General features: G+C 46.1%; 1 protein-coding gene across 1 annotated transcript; it reads right to left on the reverse strand.

The window, feature by feature from the left end:
- Nucleotides 1–555: 555 nt before the first annotated feature.
- Nucleotides 556–13443, reverse strand: LOC139059995 (testis-expressed protein 264 homolog). Its single transcript, XM_070538667.1, has 3 exons — nucleotides 12898–13443; nucleotides 10143–10364; nucleotides 556–4943 (listed from the first exon to the last, which is right to left on the reverse strand). Exons 1-3 carry the CDS (start codon nucleotides 13156–13158, stop codon nucleotides 4587–4589), a joined length of 840 nt encoding a protein of 279 aa, XP_070394768.1. The 5' UTR covers nucleotides 13159–13443; the 3' UTR covers nucleotides 556–4586.
- Nucleotides 13444–21662: the final 8219 nt, after the last annotated feature.

The raw sequence follows: 21662 nt of genomic DNA on the forward strand, positions 1-21662 counted from the left end.
ACGCGAATGAAGGACGAAGAAGATTAAGAAGAGAATATTAAGGTCTGCTACATGCTGTGCATATGTAAGCATGTTTCATTTGGCCAGGTTTCAAGACCCTACTGACTCGTGCTGTGAAATGAGCAGCGCTGTACTTGAGAGGACACATGCATGTAAATGTGCACCATAATGCAGTACTCTAGTAAGATGCATATGCAACATTTCGAGCTGATCTGGGCATTACTGCAAAGGCTATCTATTACTAGCCAGTGGCTCAAAACTTACTTGGGCACTATGTATGACTACACATAGGGCGCTCACTTTCCTGCTTTTTGACTTGGATTACCTCGTATACAAAAATGAGGTTTCACATTTAATGCCATACTCTTGGTTGTACAAGAGCTGATAGGTATCCGTGGCAGCATTCCTCCTTTCGCCCAAGTCACGTAGCTCCGATAGTTATGCCAGATTAGCTCGAATGTGACGTCTATAGGAGGCCCAAAGCAATGCAGCTTGGCACTGATCCAAGTGAGAGCTTCACTCAAAAACACTTTTTGTAGGAACTATGCAACCAACTTATTGAAAGAGGTGCTTTATGAATGAAACGCAACGAAATTCCAGAATAAATGACATAGAAGGAAAACCTTCCAAAAACTCTGCTGCAACACTTCAGAGACACAAGGTGAAATGCCACTTTGCTTCCAAGTGGTTTTCAAACCATCAATCAACTCCCCAAAAGTACAAAACGGGAACATGTAGCAAGTTAAACTTCTGAACCTTTTGGAAACAATCACTAGACTACACTCCTTGGCAGCGTGCAACTCGAGGCAACAAACATTTTTCAACATCAACAAACTTTGCAGGAGGGAGTAACTGGGTACGGTTAATAAGAAAAAGTTAGTGGGATAAGTATGCAAAATGCTGTCTGAACAAGTGAAGCAGTTTCCAATACAGGCAAGTTATTTTTTTTGTAGCTTGTCTTAGCAACAAGCTGAGAAACAATGGATGGTTAAATGTTAGCAGCTAGAACAGTTGGGTGCACTAAACCAAGAGCTCAGATTCAGCCCTTGACAACAAAAGAGAATCATTTTAGTGGCAGACACAAGACGAACAAAATTCCAGCCCCACTTAATTCCCTTTGAAAAATAAATTGCAGAAAAAAAAAGAACCCTGCAGACGCTTCAAGACAATGTATCTTGGTGCACTAAAAACTAACAATGACGAGATGCAATAACTAATCTGTGAGAAGAGAAATAATTGCAAATGGTCTTGCTAAGTGTTTGCAACTGGTAAGCAAGCAAGCCCACGTTACTCGAGATACCCATTACCTAAAAAGTACGCGACTGGAAGCAAACTTTTTTTTTACCTCGCATAACATAGCCAGATAAAACTTTTAATTATAGAAGCTCTGAGAATTGTACAACTACCTCCGAAAGAAAACGTGGACACACAAACAGCACTCTCACCTTAAAACAATTCAGCAATTCCGGCACTTTCATCAAGTAACCATTGTGCCAAGCACCTAATATGGAGCACGCTGTGCACATAAAATGGTGAAAGTGGCACAAAGGGCAAGAAAAGTGTAAGTAGCTCCAGCAACAAATTCTTAATTACGATGTTTAACATTACCACAACCTTTTATTTGTTGTACAAAGTAAAAAAAAGAAGGCCTTAATCTGTGTTCAAGCTTCGTGTACAGAAGGCAGAAAAGTGGCGGTGTGCATGCGACTCGTTAATCACATAAGCCCTCTCGACTCTCAATGCAAGCAAGAACTTATATGAGAACAGCAGATGTACATATAGTAAAGCCTCGTTAATACGTACCTTTGTAATAAGTAATTATGGTTTAAATATAGTCATGAATTCTCTGCCCTGTCGCCGTTGAACCTCGTGTGTTGGCAGACTTCTGAAGCCATAGTCTCTTTAACGCACATCAAACAGTAAAATTTTTCAGTGCGTACAAGTGTGGAATCGGCACAATATCGTGTGCGCAAACCATAGATAATGAAATTGTGGTGCACGGACTACTGTTGCCACCAAAAGTGATTTCAAAACATGGTAGCCATGATGCGTTTCCTACTTCCATTGCTTCTAGCGCTTCCACGTGGTCATCCACGGCGACGATGCAGATGATGGCCCTTTCGTATCTGGCACGGCTAGTGCATCGACTGTCATGAGAGCGTTCATAGAGAAGTGGGGCCTGATGGAGAAACTGGCTTGCGGCAGCAAGTGAAAAACAGATGTTCTGCTACCTGCTTGCAAATAAAACTTGTCTGCATGTGTGTTTGAGTGAGAATGAACACATTTTCTTTTTTGCCAGCAAGTCCACATCTGCTCAGTCTGCCACTGCTGGTATTAATAATTAGTATGTCGTTTAGTGTGTACCCAATCCACATTCCCCACCATGTATTAACGAGGTTTTACTGTACTAGGAAAACCTTGTGTTGTCTGAAAGCATTTCTTGAGCAGAAAAAAATTCAGCAACTACTACTATTCGCAGTATCTTGTATTGCATCTGTGTTCTGTGTTGATCAGCGCACCTTCATTGAGGAATACTCTATTCTAGATCCTGTATACATAAGCTCACAAAATGCTTGCTGCCCCTGCTTAATGTCACACAAACCACGTACAGCATCATAGAAACCTTGCGAATTCCCAATAAAGCAAAACAAAACATGCTGCCAGTTTATTTCAGTGCTTCTTTTTGTCTTCCGCTTCTGTAGCGATTTGCTACAGCTTGACATGCTGGTACTTCCAGCACTGACCAGAACCTGCCAGTCACGTCAAAGTACTCTTGACAGCGCAGCTGCACAAAGCTTGGAAGGAAGACTCGGGGCCATTTTTAAAGTGCGTTTGAACAGCAATGAATGAAGGCCCAACAAAGTGGAAAGCAAGAGGGCACCAGGTCGGTGACAGCAACCAAGGCGGGCATAGCTTGCCAGCCCAGTCATAAAATCATGCTTCTACAACAAGCACACAACACTGCTTCGATGACAAGGCACGCGGAACTGAACAAGACACAACAACATAACATCAATGCTTTCCTTAAAACGTCAAGCAAGACAGTCGAGTAAGGGCGAAAAAAAAAAAAAGAAAATACTTTTGAAAAGTTGGCATCCACTGAAGCAAAATGAGGCTCAGATCACAGGGCCCACTCATTCACTTTTGCAGTTTACCTCAAGAGACTGGACTAGAGAGTAAAGTTGCACTGAATGTGCCACATTAATTAGAAAGTTCAGCCCCAGTCGGTTCCTAGCTACGTAAATTTATCCACTGCGATGTCTATATTAAATTTATGGCCAATAATCCTGAACTGGGTGAACTTGGTGCTGTAGAGAATCCAGAAGTAGCTTGAGTAAAAAGCACTGAGTTTAAGGGAGGTAGAGGTGGACACTGACACAGTCAAACTGAAGTTATCAGATGCATTTTCTTCCCTTTTTCTGTTTGCTTTCCAATATCGCAGCAACACGAGAAATGGGGCATTCCACAGATGAAAAGCTCGTCTTATTCCATCAACAGAAGCACCCTGTCCCCATTGCAGAAGAATTCTCTAGCTGCGAGGCTTTTGCTCATTGTTGAATTCTGTTTGGAGGCACCTTAGGGTTCTCTGGAAGCAAGATGTGATGTGCCAGCAAGGGATGTACCTCTTAACCTTGTAAGGGGGAAGAAGCTAGCATGCGGGTTCAAGAAAAGCAGAAATGACGTGGGACCTACTTTTGACATCCTTTTTGCCCACTGTCAACACATTCATTTCATGCTGCCAATTTCGATCAAACAATCTTCGTGCACTTACCACTGAAAGCCGGTATCCCATGGTAAGCATTTTGGAGACAATAGCAGCGCTCTAATTGCACATTGCAAAATGTACGTGCCAATGACTGATGGCACCATGCCCAATATACATAGGAAGAGCAGGGACAACATTGTACTGGCGATGCAAAGACTGTTAAATGATCTACTAACTCATTTTGGATCCTATGCATGCCTGGGCCAGACTACTAGATGTCTACTGAAGAAAACCCTGTACGAGTAATTTCAGAAGGGACAGAAACAAGTGCAGTCCATAGGTATCTCGGATCATACAAACTAGGCATCAGTCCTATGTGCAGCTTGCACATTTTCCCACGGAGTACTAGCCTGAAAGAACTTTCAAATTTCCACTTTGCAATATGGAGGTGAACAGCATTGCACGACACTTGCATGCTAGCCATCGTGTGACAGACAGTGGTTATTCCGACAGCACGTAACAAAAAATTGCTGAATATTGATTAGCAGATCCTGCAGTAATCTAAGCCAATGACTGCCGCTGCAAGCTCAGATAGTTGCGACAACTATCGAATAGGCATGGTTTGTGGCAACCTTCTGCACTGCTCCAGAGTCCCTTTGACGCTCCTCCAATAGAGCAGGTAACCCTCCTTCAAAACAACTATGACTGCATGCACACCTCCTCAAAGCAACAACTCCAGGTTTAACCACCGAGATGAAGGAGAGAGAGAGGTGGCAGCATTGTGCGCTTGTGGAAGAGCATGTTGTGTACATCCCACGTGCAACACCGGGGAAGAATAATTGGGAGGGGAGGACATGGTGAGGCCGGAGAGGAGCAGCGCCTAGTTGGATGCCGTCTCGAGGCGTAGCTCTTCGAAGGAAGATGTGGTGCTGCTGCGAGAGCCACGCTCGTGGTCGCTTTCCTCAGTGTTTCCGTTGCCACCATTGCCATTGCTCGCCACAGGTTGGCTCGTGGGTGGTGATGGCAGCTCTTCCTCCTCTTCGTCCTCGTCCTCCCCATCCTCGGCATGATCCTCTTCAGAGGCAGTGGTGGTGCCAGGGTCCGAAGTAGCACCCTCCTCGGGGTCTTCAGTCGCTTCCTCGACGTAGAACTCGTCTTGCTTTGCAAGTGGGCAGACAAACAGCACGCGCTCACCCTCGTAGATTTCCATCATAGGCCGTGCACACAGCAGTTTCTCCTGCGTGGCAACAATTACGAAGCAATAAGTAAAACTGGGTACTGTGAGCCTCATTTACTCAGTTTCTAACATCTTCACTCTTTTTTTTTTTTTAGAGAAAACAGGTAGCTCGAGAAGCACACTTGTGGCACTTTTTTCTAGAGTTATGCAAGCTAACAAAGCATGCTAACAGCACACAGAATTTATAACTTGATGGTAGACATGAAAGTTTACTGACTTCTTACGTGAAGTGACATCGAAATTCTTGAAGTAATGCCACTGTTTCAATCATAAACAATGAAAACTATCAGCTTTCTTCATTAACAAGTTCACTGCGATGTGGATCACAGGTGGGTCATGGCAGTTATGACCACTGTGCGGCTGTGCAGGGCTTTTCTGCAGTGCACTAGCAATGTCCTCGCTAGAAATTGATGGAGAAAAAAATTGCTGCTTCTTTTTCGACACATTGTGGCGCTATCTCTGTGCATGTTGAGGCAGTCGTATGTGGGTCACGACATACCAAGAGAAATATGACAAGTGACCCACACTGCGTCACCCACAGGAATTGGGACTTCAAAAAGTGAATGTCGCAGTGAATGTGTTAAAACATTGTTATAATCAGTCTAAGTGTAAACACTGATTCTTTCATTACAGGCATCAGACTTAGGATCACATGGCTTTTGACGCATGCTATGGTGCTTTCATCCTGCCCCCCCCCCCCCCCCCTCACAAGAGAGAACAGAGTTCGCTCAAAGACAAGGCTAGCCTTTGCAGCAATTTCCGTCCTTATGCCTGCAAACTATGTCAAAGAGAAATGAGGACAGAGTGAGGAAAAAATAAATAAATATACACACAAAACATATCCCACTGCACTGCTGGTTACATTAAATTAGTACCAACAGTACTACATGAACAAATGTGTCAATATAAAATAAGTATGGGAATCTTTTCTATTTTAATAGCTTCATTGATGACTGGTTCTGGCACACCATACTACCATCCCCTGTAATTCAAATCAATGCAAATGAATCAATTGAATGGTAGGTTAAAGAGACACATTCCTGAATTTTGCACTGAATTCACAGTGTCAGTGCTACAAGAGCGACATCACAGATTTCGAAATCTTTAAAGAATTGCTTTGTTGACTCTGGTTGTGTTGAAAGGCAGCGCAGTCCTTCACTGAAAAATAATTAACTATACTCCGTTCCATACATAGCAGTCAATGCTGCAGAAACTACACGGGAAGTTTGGTCAAGAAAAGTTGTCACTCTGTGTGTTCCGTCCATGCTTCACTGTGCGCCAACGGCATTCACTCGTGCGAGCAAGCCCGTAAGGCTCCTTGTGACGGGTTGCAAATAAAAAACCCAAAAATAAAAATAAAGATGATCTAAAACAAAGCATTAGCAGCCGTATACCACAGTGTGTTTGTCTCATAAGGATTAAAACTTGTATCATTCAGTACTGAGCCTATATAAAAAACAGTTGTGCACAATTTCGGTCAAAAAACATAGAACTATATCCAAGTGCGAAGGAAGCCACTGCAAAAAGTCTCTCTAGCCACCACAGCATTGACTGCTATGTATGAAACGGAGTATAGACCCACGTAGACAATGTAAAAATCCAAAACACCATGGTGTGCTGGTGCAGAAGCTTCAATGCAGTGGCATCACCAATGTTTTGTTTTTGGGTTTCTTCTGGCTTCCCAAGTCCCTGCACAGTCAGAGTAGCCATTTCACAACTGCAGAAGTGCAATTTACTAATAATTCTTTTTTTCATTCATTCATTCATTTTTTTTTATACTGTCAGCCCTCATTGGGCTATTACAGGAGTGGAGAATAAAAACAACAAAAAGAAACATAGAATGCGACCGAGCTACAAGCTTTGACTCGCAAAGCTTGTCTTAGAATGGAAAAGACGTATGAAATACAACATACAAGGGAAAGTAATAAAGAAAACATTCACAATTTGGCACCACATCGTCATAAACACAATAAGAGTCGCACATGTAAAAGTAAATGCATACATATTGGGTAATTCAGTATGTGTTATTACAAAAATTTGTGCTTTTAAGACTTTCCAAAAAGGTAGTTGAGGATATCGAGGTTACAAGAGAGTCAGGTAACAAATTCCAGTCTCTTATCGCCCTAGAAAAGAAACTGAACTTGAAGCAATCATTGCGGGTGAGTGGAGGAGGAATGTACATACTATGACGATGCCTCGTTGACGCGTTCATAGGAAGCTCAAAATAATCATCTGGTTTAATATCTACTTGATTGTGAATAACTTCGAAGAGGCTGTGTGAAATGAGAAATTAAAGGGCCACCACTGTTTCATCTGCCTTGAAACACTGCCAGACCACATCAGACGTTCTGCTTTGCAGGCTATGGCACCCAACGGCGCAGCAAGGTTGTTGCCGCTGCATTGTGCCCACAATTCCTTCACTCGTGTGACAACAAGCAGCAGCAAATTCCCGAGATGTGCATGCATAATAAACAAAGCAACTTACGGCTGATATGACATTTTTTCAGCTCCTGTAATCACTTCTGCTGTTTTCCGTACACAAAAGCAGAGCCTTTGAGATCAACCTTTGTTACCTGAGGAACTAGGTTCTGGGTCTTTTGATTCATTTCATTACCACTCAGTGTTACCAGACTGCTATGCGGTTCAACTGAGACATTGAAAAAATTAAAACAACTCTTCTACAGCATTCAACGTTGCCAGGTTGACCTGGAATACATACAGTTTAACATGCAATGCAAAGTTCAAGCTCGAATATTTGGTGTCATGGCCCCTTTAAACTAAGACAGCTAAGACTAAACCAAGGGACGAAAAAAGCAAAAGACTTGCTGCCGGTAAGAGCTTACCATCAAAGTTGCGGGTTTGGCTCTCCATAGTGGCAAAGTTATCCATTCTTTTGCTAATATTTTCCTTCTCCTTTAGTAAGAATATGAAATTTATCGTAAATACAATTATATTTCATTAGTCCCATAATTTTACAGAGGGTTATTTTCCCCACACTTTTCTTGTCTGTCAGCTTCATATCAGCACGTAAAGCTTCAAACATACTTAACTCGACAAATGATACATTATAGTGGCTTAAGTTTAACAAACAGGGGCTGCAAGCAGCAATTGTCTAATGCTTTGGAAGGAAAACATTTAAGCTAGCACCATTCAAGGCAGCCCAGCCAGAAATCTCCAGCACCTGCCACAAAAGAACCAGCAAAGGTGCTTAAGGCTTGTTTGAAACAACAGTGACTGAATGTGTAACATATAAAACATTCAGTGACAGCAGATTTTTGTAAGACAGACGTGATTTCACTAGTTTGTAGAAATTGGCGTGCTTTGGGTTGCATTTCCTCAAATATTTGTTCTGCTTTCCGCAAACTCTGTTTCCTAAGACACAAACTGAAAAATGCCTCTCCTAATGTGAAATTACTGTGCTATTTTACATTTATTAGACCAAAGAGTAAGCATGTATATCATGGGATCCTTACACTAAGTGAAATACTGCGTGCCTGGAAAAAATACAAAGAAAGGCAGTTAGGTTTATATTAAATAAATTCGCAAGACTGGACTTTCCCTCTAACATTATGACAGAAAATTTCATACCCACTCTTGAATCACGCCGAAAGCTGCTAAGGCTTGAATTCCTTTCCCTTCTTCTCAATAGGCTTGAAATTAAACCATCGACTTACATAACGCCTGCAATAACACGGCACACAAGACAGCATCACCCGAACTCACCAACACCCTATTATGCTCAAACTGACACGTTAAAATTTTCTTTTTTTCCCAGAACAATATACGACTGGAACGACAGTTTACAGACAGTGTGACTATAGACTGTATAAATTTGTATTCGCTTGTTCCTAATTTGTTCTCTTTTGTTTGTATGCATTCTATTGCCCCTCTGCTTGGACCGAAAGGTCTGCAGTATGTACTAAATAAATAAATAAATAAATAAATAAATAAATAAATAAATAAATAAATAAATGATGCACAACTTCCCTTGAATGGCCACTCCTGCAAGCAGCAAGCTGGGTAGATCCCAAAAGAAGTGCACACGTTATCACTACATAATGGGGCGATGTAATCACAGTGTAGTTAGAGGATTAGAATGAAAGAGTAAGTCCACAGGAAGTTGTGCAAGCGCCAACAGTGAAGAACAAAAAGCTGAAGAATGGTGATGGCGCTGCGTCATCTTATCCTGAAGCTCCAGTTCTTTCTGCTGCCCCTCTTGGCTGCGCCGAGCCCACAGGACGAGCCACTGCTGTCTGCTCAATGCGCTGTCATTCTTGCATCGTTTCTGCCATTCTTTCCCCACATTTTTTTTTTTCCCAGAGACATTGACGTGGAATGTGATTACTGGGTCACGCTGCATAGCTTTCAGGAGACTAAATTTCAACAGTACCGTCTGCATGATGTGTACAGGTTGGTATTTTGTCTGGTGACTAGTAAAGAATGAGTAAACCCAGGCTGAGGAACTACTGTTTTACATAGTGTAGCAGAATTGGATACAGCATAGTGAAGCACCTGTTCAAGTTCTTGCTCCTCGGAGTCCATGAAGCAACATCTCCACTGCACTGACCTACCCACAGAAGCTACCATGACAGTAGGTTTTCGTACACTTACACCAGTACTCTATCAGAAGCTGCACTTTCAGGAGAAATACATACTCAGGAATGATATCACATCACCGAAGGTCAGGGGGTATGTGCACTGAATGAGAATTTGGTGCTCGGTTCTAATACAATACCCATGAAGCAGTGTTGAATCTTCAGGTGCACCTGTTCAAGCAGCCTACACGAGTCGCACGCAATGCCTCTCTTTGGCCGTGCTTGGCATGAGCAATGCGGAGTTCGCAATACTAACTGAGAGCAGGGTATTTGGCGAAAGAAAGGTGTTGCCTTACTATTGTTTAGTGTGTCTTGATGCCCTTTAGTCAAATTCAAGCATGGAAAATGAAGTGCACATTTGCAAAATTCGATCCTTTCAGCTGCAGTAGGTTCTTCAACAAGACATTGCCACACAGGGCAGTTCATCCAGGTGAAGGGGATGGTGGGGCCTCTAAGATTCCATAAAAAGCAGCTCTACATCTGGAACCACTCCACCTATCTAGTACACTCTACTGTATTCCCATAATGGGCCTATGTAATCACATTAATCGGCTAAAGACAGTAAAGACATTAAAGTGAATGTAATGTCATATGCCCTGCATACCTTGATGTACTCTCTGAGCTTTGGGTAGACTCGGGCCATGGCAATCATGACGGAGACAGAGCCACGGAATGGGAACACAGTGGTGACAGCATGATCCACAGCTGGAAAGCTGGCAGTCTTGAAGCCCTCAGCTTCCAGTTGCTCCTTCACCTCCTTCGTGGCTGGCCGTTCGGTGTCATTGAGCACCACACCCACAAGGTAGCGCAGACGCGGCACTTCCACCTGAAGGTGTTGAGCAATGACCTTTACAGGAAGCACACTATACACCCCTCCTGTCATGTGCTAGCAAAACAACTTTGTAGCAGCCAGGCACCAGGTAAGTAGCGAAACAAAGCATGAAACTTGCGATTCCATATCGCAATGTATTAGGTCTTCAACTGTAGTTGGCAGGTGACAGATGGTTGGAGCATCTTTCAGTATACCCTTTGGGCCTCGCAAGAGATCGCAAGAAATCGCACAGGGTGCTTCATATGTTTGGAGCACATTTTTTTACAGCACAATGCGTCTGTTCAAAGCTCCAGAAGGTCACTGACAGACTTCTAGGCAGCTGTTGTGGCAAGAAGGGGTACTTCCGAGTGATTTTCACCCTGATTAATTTAATAATTGAGTGTGTTTAACCAACTAACGCAACACACAGGCTACAGGAGCTGTAACAGTGAAGGCTTTCAGATTATTTCTGACCACCTATGCTTCTTTTAACATGCACCCATAGCTTGGTAAAAGAGTGTTCTTTTTATTCATGCACCCATAGCTTGGTAAAAGAGTGTTCTTTTTATTGTTTTCATAAGAACGTGGCTGCTACAGCTTGAAATTGAAACCACAGACTAGTGTGCAGCAGCAGAACTCCCATTCCATCCCCAGTCACATCAACAATAGTTAAATATGGCAGGGCTTTCTTTACCTGAATTTATGAGATAGAGTTGGAAACATAGCTAATTGTATACATTGCAAATAATAAGCAACAAACATGAAGTAAGACACTTCTGAAACCTCTTAGGAATATGCAGATATACAACTATTATTACCCGTCATTTGATGCACTCTGCGAGCAACCACAAGTATAAGATTGAGACGAGCTGGAGCAACATAACATGGTCAGCGTTCTGACCACCCTCTGACACAACACACAGTGCTTGTTCAGAGTGGATATTGAAAAAGTACCTGGAAGAACATTTGAAATGGTCACAAACACAGATATGTCAGTGTGTATGTTGTGTAATTTCACCAAGATTGGACTCTCTTCATCACATCAACTGTCTGTTTTAGCTTCTAACAAAAAGAGGTACTTCTTACACACAAAATCTATTTGTGTTGCCTTTAAATATATTAAGAGGAAACTTGCAAAACACTTTCGAAAATCTCGTTTGTAATAGTAGTGTAGACACCTTCATTGTAATAAGTCAGTTCTTCAGTAGTTATGGACAAGAGCAACACATAGGCAAACAGAGGAGCATTAAGAATACCGGGTTAACAGGGTGTTAGCTGCAAGTTTTTCTGTTTATGACGAGCGAATGAGGCCCTGAAATAGAAGTGATAGAAAACAGCTCATGGGTAGTCCGTAATAAAGGATCTACACACAAAAATTTACAAAGTTGCAGTCATAGACGTATTTGTAAGCTGTCCATAGCTATAAGACATTGAAATGGCACACGACAGCGTGACAGGGACAGAGCAACATTTCGGCACACAATAAAGTACACTGAATTAAATACAAGAAAGGCATTGGTTAAAAATTTATTTGCGAGTCTTCTGTTATCTTTCCCACTATTTATCCCACTATCTTCACAACCTATTTACGTGTGCTTTCCTTTTATAGCCTGTGACCAAGAGATCATTCTCTGTACTGTACAAAACTTCACGACACTAGTCAATTTTGATATATGCCTCATTTGAGATATTGCACAAAATTCCCTTAACGGTAGCTCGAACGGTTATGCGAAATAGCAAGGAATCAAATAGGCAAACCATGCACCTACCAAAGCTGACAATAAATTTTCAATCATATTACGCCATGGCATTCATCATAAAATTCTTGCTCACACATGTCTCACTTTGTCTGGTACAGATCAGCGTCAACACTTTATAATCAAAGCCTCTTGTATACGGCTAAGTGCGCAACGCCCACTGCGCCATAACTTCAGCGATGCTAGCGCTTGGGCATTGAACATCTTGAACGCGCTTTATAGCTTCAGACACCACGTGGAGCTACTGCGGAGGAGATGACAGCTAGCATGATGTAACGTTTGCATTGTCTGTCGCACCAGCGGCTAAATAAAGTAGTGCTTTTCTGAGCAACCATGCGAATACGGCGCACTGTAAACGAACACTCAGGGGGTCTAAGGAAGTGCCGCCGTGAAAGGAAAGCGAAAGGTAAAAAGCGGGCGCCAATAGGTGGAAGATGGTGTCCGCAGTGTGCAGTGAGGGTTCGGAATGCCACATCTTCCGCCATAAACGGCGCATGACTCAACTCGTAGTAGATAAATGGCGACAGCAAGTCTTCACAAGCCTCAGATAAGTGCGTTGATAACGAGGTCTTTGGATCACAAGGCCGGCAAAACGCTATACAAACTGGCATCCGACACAAGCAACGAAGTTTGGTCTCGCTCCTACCGCAAATGCGCGATCAGTGCGGTTTAAATCTAACTTTCGTCTACCAAAAGCGGGGTGAACGGGGCGCGCCGTAGCAATCTTTGGTTCTGCAATTTCCGGCGCGGGTGAATAACCGCAGAAGTAGCCTGTGGTGGCGCCGACTTACCTCGCTCGGGTCGTCGTAGTAGACGCCGATGCATTTTAGGGTGGGTGCGATGCTGTGGGCTTCGGTGAATAGAGCGCCCGAATTTTTGTACGAGCCCCGAGAGAACTTGTACGCTATCTTCAACTCATTGAAGGGCGGCTTCTCGGCCTTAATGTCTATCGGCGCGAACAGGCCAGAGTAACCGAGAAAGGCGAGCAGCGTCAACAAGAGAAGAATGAGAACAACGATGATTCCCAACAGCAACGCAACATCAGTCTCCATCTTGAGCTGAGCAGACGGTGCTAGATGGTACCGGAAGTAATGCGCTGTTTGCTTCCGTCAGAGTACGGAACGTCAATCGTCTTTCCTCGTCGGTTTCACGCACTTGTGGCGCTTCCGAAGAACAACCCAGAAATAGGGAAGGCTACGCTCCCAGCCGCGTCATTGCGGCAATCTTCCTGTCCTTCGCAAACCTCTCCTCGTGCCTTCAACTGTTGCTTTCCTCCGCAGCACGCAAGCGATGCAAAACACCTCAAAATACGAGAGAAGTTACCCAACATAGAGATATGCGTGACGCCAGAGGTAAGAATCAAAACATGGAAGCAAAGGGGGCGCTTACATACAACCTACTTCAAGAAGTAGTAATCAAGTTAAATAAACGTTTGCATGTTTTTACTTTGATTGGACTGCAAAGAGATACGACAGACCTTATCTGTCTCTGTGTTACAATTAAAGCGCCAGCTTCCTGCTTATGGCGTGCCCAACTAGCAATTCATTCCTTTTTATTTATGCGCAATAAATTGCGCCTAGATGAATAATTAAAGTGCATATTATAGGACGTATAAAGCCTATAAAGCGGATAAAACATGGAACAAGAGAAAAAGCTGAGGAGAGCACGGATCAAATAACGTGTTAAAGCTTATCTAGCTTAGTGTTCGCCTGCGGGCACCACTGGCACCGTGTTAAAGCTGCGGGCAGCTTTATAACAGCTTTATAAACGGTGCCTGCGGGAGCATATACAGTGACACTAATGTAGCTGGCGCCGGCCCGGCGAGAGTGTGATTGTGAAGAGGAAGATGCGCTATTTTCTGCAGCCCTTTAGGGGGCACGACTAAGCGCCTTGGGGAAGGGAACATAAAAACGAATGAAAAAACAGAAGAGAGAAGGTCGAGGCGATTGCAAAGCTCGGTACCGTTAGGTACCACTGTCAGCGGTAGCCATGCGGCGCGTTCACAATTTACACGGCAGCCCCGTGGCCCCATGTCCTCCAGGAACGTAAGAAGGTGCCTGAAGGCGGAGCCGTGGTGCCGGCCGGGAAACAGCATGCCGGTATGCCAAGACCGCCGGGAATGGCTGGGAGTACGAGACGTCGGAATGACACGTGGAGAGAAGCCCTCTCTTTGGAGAAGGCGAGCGCGCACGGAGACAGTCGAAAGTGAGGGAGTTGCAAGGAGAGGAGTTGAGAGGGGTGAAAAAACACGGCCTCATAGATCGGCGCGCGCGGGCGCGCGTCGATCTAGGAGGCCGTGCAAGGGAAGCGGAGTTGCTTTCCCGCCCTCCTGATGGATGGCGTCAATTACCTCTACCACCTAGAGTTACTGTATGTGCTACATATACAGTAACTCTACTACCACCTAGTGTTCCTGTATATGCTCCCGCAGGGGAACACTACTACCACCTAGATCATTTAGGGGTTTTAATGTAGCCCAGTCCGTGGGGTCATCTTAAGAAAGCATGCGTCAACATACCCACAAAGCAGGTGCTATCACGCTCTGGTATTATGCATCCTGTCGTTTGCGATACGACAGTACAGTGTAAAAAAAGTTTGCACCCTTTGGGCCTTATCATATCCCCAAACAATGATCGGCATCTGCCTTGCTTGCGTTTCCTCTCCTGAAAACTCTTCGCTCGCTATTTTCCGTTCGAGAATGCCGCGTGAAGCTGATAACGTGCAAGCCGTTCGTGACTAGGAAGTACCGGGCTCGCAGCGTTAAAGAATGGAAAAGCGGGAAAGGCAGATGACGATTGTACTTTTGGGGGACAAAATACAGCCCAAAGGGCGTAAACTTTTTTTATAAAGTCGATGGACGCGCCAGTGGTGGCGGCCTTGCATAGTACGCTCAGGAAAGGAGCCAACCGCGCGCCGTAAAACCCTTGAAAAAAGGGAAAGTCCAGTTGAAAGTCCAGCGTTCGTCCGTGTCTAACGCCTTCTTCTTGTGTGCGCGTCCTTTGTGTTTCGCTGGTACCCCCTTTTTTCAAGTTCATCATGCACCAACTGGCCCAAGAGCTTGCGCTAATGCCCATAAACTTTGTAAAGTAGCGACACTCTCCTCCTCCGCCTTCACTTGTCCTCGTTTCTCCTCTCTTTCATGCTCCCTCCTCGACGGTGGCGCCGCCTAAACCACTCGAGCGTAGCAGACGACCTTTCGCAGAGTGAATGCACGCATGGCAAGGCGGTGCGCTTTGAGCTTTCGCGTTGGCTTTCTAGCTCCGAGTAACTTCGTGTACAGCTAGTGGAGTAGCTAGGTCGTCTGGCACCCGGGGCCCATAGGTCTTCTGTCACTCCCTCCCCCACCCCCTCCCGTGTGTAGTCGAGGAAGGCGAGGATATCGACAATTTCCGATCTCTTCGGACGTACATGAATCCCACCCCCTGGCCCCGTGCACCCGAGGCCCACGCTCTCCCCGCACCCCTTGCTACGCCACTGTGTACAGCATATATTTTCTAAACGCAAATTCCATGACGACAACTTTTTTTTCTGTTTTGATAGTTATTTAAAGAAAAAGTACCTGAACGAGCGCTCACGCTGTGCCATGACGACTCCGAATGTATCGTGCGCGCTACAATTAGGTACGCAACATTTGTCAAGCGCGTGTCGCAAGATCGTGTTGCGAATGGTTGTAAATGACACATGTACGATCGAATGCCAACATCCTGACTTCCAGAGAACCCTCAGTAGCCTAAACAATCCGCGCCGTCCTTATCATGTGAATTCGCGGCGGCGCGTATCAGCTATGACGTACAAAGGACAACCGAGGGCACGAACGCACGCTGCTCGGAAGGTTCTAAAGTGTATTACAAGGTACAATCGCCCAATTTTTTAACCTGAACGCGCGAGCATCGACCGGCCAGTCGATAAGCGCCGTATAACGGAGTACAGCGGCGAAGTGTGCGAGAATACGCCTGGCAGAGGGAAGCTGCATTGGACTGTGCATTGCGCGCACGCGCGTATTCTCGCACACTTCGCCGCTGTACTCCGTTATACGGCGCTTATCGACTGGCCGGTCGATGCTCGCGCGTTCAGGTTAAAAAATTGGGCGATTGTACAGTGCCGCCAACGTGAGTGCTTGTCAATCTTCTAAGCACCGCAAAGGCTCAGAGGTGGGCGAAGGGGCTGAAATTCTCGTGCCTCAAAGTCCGCAGAAATATGCGCAGCCGATGATCGAGTCGGGATTCTGCGTATATAGAAAATGAAATCAGCTTTTTTAGTATTCGCGAAGCGGGAATGCGGGAACAGCGCTTCATTCAGGCTCAAACAAGTGCGTTGTTTTTTTCAGGTTAGTGACTCATCACGAATAACATTTCTTCGTGCGTTAGCTCGTCCGTTCACGAAGTGACGTACTTGTCGCGAACCGAGTTGCACTGAATAGCTGCACTGAGGACGGTTGCGCTCGCTCCGAAATAACATTTGCGAGATATGACTTTAGTGAAGTGATGACCGCGCAAAGAATTGCCGCGCTGTCACGCAGCCGAAATTGCTGCAAGTGAGATGATGTATTCTTTCATATTGAGGCATTATTTGTTGTCTCGTTACGTGTGTCTCCGAGACATAGTGGTCGAACGAGTAAGCAAACGACTAAACAAATTAGCGAACGACGTCTAAACCATGCAGCAATTGGACGAGCGAGCCACCGCACGTTTTCTTTGCGAGTGCTCTACCGCAGCATCTTAACCTACACACACTTTAAGGCTGACACGAATTAGCACGTCAGTGGCGATGGTGTTAGGCTGCTGAGCACGAGGTCGCGGGATCGAATCCCGGCCGCGGCGGCCGCATTTCGATGGGGGCGAAATGCGAAAACACCCGTGTACTTAGCTTTAGGTGCACGTTAAAGAACCCCAGGTGGTCGAAATTTCCGGAGTCCTCCACTACGGCGTGCCTCATAATCAGAAAGTGGTCTTGGCACGTAAAACCCCATAATTTTTTTAATTAGCACGTACTTACATCTCAAAGACATGATGCTGTCGCTCGGCGACGAACGTGGTTTTGGGAGAGCACGCACATTTTTCCATGTATTACAAATCCACCAAGCGACCGCCAATGACGAACACGAACAAAAGAGGCGAATAAAGCTAGTGAGTAAGCACAAAATGCAGCTTTGCTTTCCTAAGATGAGTTTTCACGCTCGAGCCTCAAATTTTATCAAAAGGAATGCGCTGAATCCTAAAGGTTTCGTAATCACGTTTTCGCGCGCAACCTATAGCGTGCCCGGGAATTCAAGCCTGCTGGCGTACAATACGATTAAGCGCACCAAATGCCACCACGTGCTGCTTAAATAAGCAAAGTACACGTCGCGTAGGAATCGTGTTAAAGCGTGCAGACAAATGGCAACCTCCTCAGTGAACTGTTCAATATCTACTACGTTACGGCCCGCAACAAATTACACAAGCCTGACATATACTATACTATGAGAGGCTCGCAACTACCTCGTATAGTCGTGTGGAGAATGTTGGTCTGAAGTTATCCCTCCCAATTCGATGAATCCATGTCTTTCTTATTAATCCGTAGCGCTTACGGGATGGTATCGAGAACAGCTTCCTGTTTTTGCTGAAAATATTTTGGCATACGATGCCGCAGCAGGTTATGGTGATAGAAAATACCGTGAAGCGACGTCGCACTTGCGTCAAACTTAGTTCAAGGCGTTCGCAATCCAAAACAACACGGAACAGCAACGGCGCCATCATGCGCTCCTTGCCACTCCGTAGACGCTCCTTAAGAAAAAATGGCGCTGAAGCGCAACTGTAAACAAACGAAGCCAGACGAGACTTTCATTTGAGGGATTGCCAGTCGTTTGTGCGCAGGCATGAGCAAGAGCGGGCGCGAGAGAGAAAATCGGGGAGCTTTTGCTGCATGAAGACCACGGAGGACACCTGCAGGTCTACGTTGACGGCTCGGTGATGCCGGACATGGGCTCGTCGACTGCGGCCTGCGTGGTGACCGCCTTGCGGAAGAGCAGGCATGTGTTTTCTCCCCGACCATGCGACGTCGACAGCGGCAGAGGTAGCAGGCCTCCACCTGGCTGTGGACTTACTCGCGGAGGAGCTGCCAGCGACCCCAGTGACCATCTGCTGCGACTACAAGGCGACACTTCTCAGCCTGCAGAGGCCAGAAAGGGCCAGCCTTGGGGTCGCCCTGCTCTCGACTAGGCTGATGGCGCTCCAGGAGGCGGGCTGCTCGGTGTCCCTGCACTGGCTTCCAGCCGACGTAGGGATATCGGACAACGAGGAAGCTGATGCACTGGCAAAACGTGCCCACCACTGCGTGGTCCCGCCAAGCCTGGCAGTGACAGCCAGTGACTTCACAAGCCACAGGCTGCGACGTCATCTGCTGGCCTGCCATCCGGACAATCGGATGTCCTTAGGCCGCCCTCCTAGACCACTTCCGCAGCGCGGCCTCGCACGCAGGGAGACCTCCCTCCTGCTGTGACTGAGGATTGGCTGCTCTTGGACGGGTGCTCGCCGCCACCGGCACGGCATCATCGCCTCTCCAGCCTGCACCTCCTGTGGGGAGCCCGAGACCCTGAAGCACCTCCTGCTTGCCTGCCCTGCTTACCTGCAGCAGCGCGGCCGCCCCCTGCAGGAGTTCCAACGCTTGGGCTTCCTTCTGCACGGCAGAAAGACATCCTCTTCCCGGGTCGCCACGAGCTACCAGCCCTCCTAAATGTCGTCGAGTACCTCGACTCATCAGGGCTCTCGGTGAGACTCTAGGCTACTCGACCTGCCCCAACCATCTGGCTCCTGCTGGGTCACCGCCCCCTGGCCTTTCACCAGATTACCATTCCTGCTGGACCCAAGCCCTCCCTGCCGGTCTGCCCAGCCGCTGCCATGGCGACACTTTAATCCTTTACTCTCCCATCTCCTTTGCTCCCACTATCTCCCCCACCCCTGCATGTTGGCGCTGAGCCGTGCTCCCACAAGGGCTGCAGAATATAGCGTGAACCTTTACTTTTCAAGAACCACTTCTCATTGAATGTATGACTCTGCCTAGGCACTACGGAGGAGGTTTCTTAGCGCGTGTTGCATGCGTTTGTACCCTAGACATGCCAGGCATTGCGGAGTGCGGTCGAGTTTGTTTACGCTTCACCGCTGGCTGCCCGCGCGGTGAGGCAGTGGGCACGGACGCCCCGTTTGGTGATCGCTGTGTCTGAAGGGCCAATGTTTTGACTGGTGTTGTACAAGTCGCGGGTCACTTTTTTCGTCGCGACGATAGATTGGATTCTTTACAAGCACGTACTGCTCCAGGAGGGCATACGTAACCGGCAAACGGATGCCTCAGGAGAGCGCCTGAGGTTATAGTAAAGCAGGCGGCGCAGGATCTCCAGGGCACCCCGAAGGCTAACGCGGGGATCAAAGCTGGAAGCAGGGCGGCACGTGGGCTGGGGCCGCGGAGGCCGAAGCGTGTCAGGGGGTGTCCGCATGAAAAAGTGCCTGTCCGCTATATATATATATATACATATATATATATATATATATATATATATATATACATATATTTATATATATATATATATATATATATATATATATATATATATATATATATATATATATATAGACGTGATGAAAGGTGTTTAACCGAGGGGCCCGATTTTATTAGTCATATCACAAGTAGCCAACAAACACTGACACCAAGGAAAACATAGGGGAATTTACTTGTGCTGAATAAATGAAGTAAAGAAACGATAAGTTAATGGAAATGAAAGTGGATCAAAAAACAACTCGCGCGGCGAGTTATATATTGCATTACAAGAATTATTAAAATTACATTTTAATACCACCGACTTTGCTGTCTATATGTAAATTATACTTTTTCTTTTAAAAGTCAGTCCTTCTAAAATGAGTCTATTTTTATTTCACCTTTTACGGCAGGTGGGAACCGAACCCACAACCTTCGCATTTCGCGCGCGATGCTCTACCAATTGAGCTACCGCGGCGCTGTTCTCCCACACGCGAAATGCGAAGATTGTGGGTTCGGTTCCCACCTGCGGCAAGTTGTTTTTTCATCCAGTTTAATTTCCATTAACTTATCGTTTCTACATTCCATTTATTAAGCACAAGTACTTTCCCCTATGTTGTCCTTGGTGTCAGTGTTTGTTGGTTTCTCATGATATGACTAATAAAAATCGGGCCCCTCGGTTAACCCCCTTTCTTCTCGTTTACTACATAACGAGGGTCTCGAATCCGGCAACATTGATGCCGTCAGGTAGCATATGTGAGCTTATTGACCAGTTTCCTTCACCCAAGAAGATCACGTTCTCGTGACGCCTGCGGCAACAAGGACGTTCCACGTCCGCCGCCAAGGTCTGTGAGTGGTGGCGCTGGCTAACACTCCCAGGGTTCTACTAGTACACATAAATACCCAAGAAAGTGGATGGGAAAATGGCGCCGCGTTAGCTCAATTGGTAGAGCGTCGCACGCGAAATGCGAAGGTTGTGGGTTCGGTTCCCACCTGCGGCAAGTCGTTTTTTCATCCACTTTAATTTCCATTAACTTATCGTTTCCACATTTCATTTAGTAAGCACAAGTACTTTCCCCTATGTTGTCCTTGGTGTCAGTGTTTGTTGGCTTCTCATGATATGACTTCCTCTGTGGAGTATGTCGCTGCGCCGGCTGTTCTGAGTTTTTACTCGCCTGCGACGTCACGACTCCGCCCTACGCTCGTGGGGTGCGAGGAGGTTACGTGGTTAGGTACTCTCGCAGGTGGTTGCTAGGCAACGCGAGGCGGCGCACAGCTGGGTTCAGGTTTCTGGGAACGCTCCACGGCGAAACTAAAAGCTTAAACAGTTCCGCTGTTAAAAGAAAAAAAATTCACGGACGATTCCGTCTTGCATCACCCACTGCGCTCCGGGTTCGCTCTTTCATCCTTCGCTGTTCTCGTTCGCTCGGTTACGAGTAGAGTGTACTAGTACACTCTATTCGTAAGTTACGTAACCTATTCCCAGTTTACGAGGGACGCCGAGGCACGCCGATGCTCAACACAGCAACGGGCGCCTAGAGCTGCGCCAAAGAGGAGGCGGAGCTCGACGACCGTCGGCTCCGGTATGGGAGAAGGCAGGGAAGGAACGCAATGTCGAGGCAGAGGGAGAGAGCGTCTTCATGTTAAAATAGAGGCTCCCTCTAGGAAGCCTATACCCTAAAGGGAGCCCACACTGTAACTCTATCCGTTGGCAGCGGCGCTCGCTTCCTGGAGGCAAGTTAACAGGACAGTTAATTCCTTCTATCCGCGTACTCCAATAAAGAACCGATGTGACAAATGACTTCGGTGAAACGCTCTTTATATGGCGTTTTACAGCTTTCAGTGTAAAACCGAAATTTGCAAAGGCGCCTCGTGAGGGGCCCTTAACCCTCCGTCAGTCCCGCTAAACAGGGACTGTGCAGGCCGAAAGCGTCAAGTAAAATTTTTGCTCTGCACATCTGTCTCTCAGAGTATTTACAGGTCAAAAGTGTGCTGAGCGGTTTCGTGACTGGGCCACCTTGAATAACATTAGATATAGCAGAGCTGAAGG

Source organism: Dermacentor albipictus, chromosome 5 (assembly GCF_038994185.2).
Source record: "Dermacentor albipictus isolate Rhodes 1998 colony chromosome 5, USDA_Dalb.pri_finalv2, whole genome shotgun sequence".
NCBI lineage: Eukaryota > Metazoa > Arthropoda > Arachnida > Ixodida > Ixodidae > Dermacentor > Dermacentor albipictus.

What these genes read in the sequence shown, in the direction of transcription:
- LOC139059995 (XM_070538667.1), bottom strand. Translation starts at nt 13,158, where the DNA reads ATGGAGACTGATGTTGCGTTGCTGTTGGGAATCATCGTTGTTCTCATT. An exon ending in ACTACGACGACCCGAGCGAG is followed by an intron (nt 10,365 to 12,897) that starts GTAAGTCGGCGC and finishes CAACACCTTCAG; the next exon opens with GTGGAAGTGCCGCGTCTGCG. An exon ending in AGCTCAGAGAGTACATCAAG is followed by an intron (nt 4,944 to 10,142) that starts GTATGCAGGGCA and finishes GTTGCCACGCAG; the next exon opens with GAGAAACTGCTGTGTGCACG.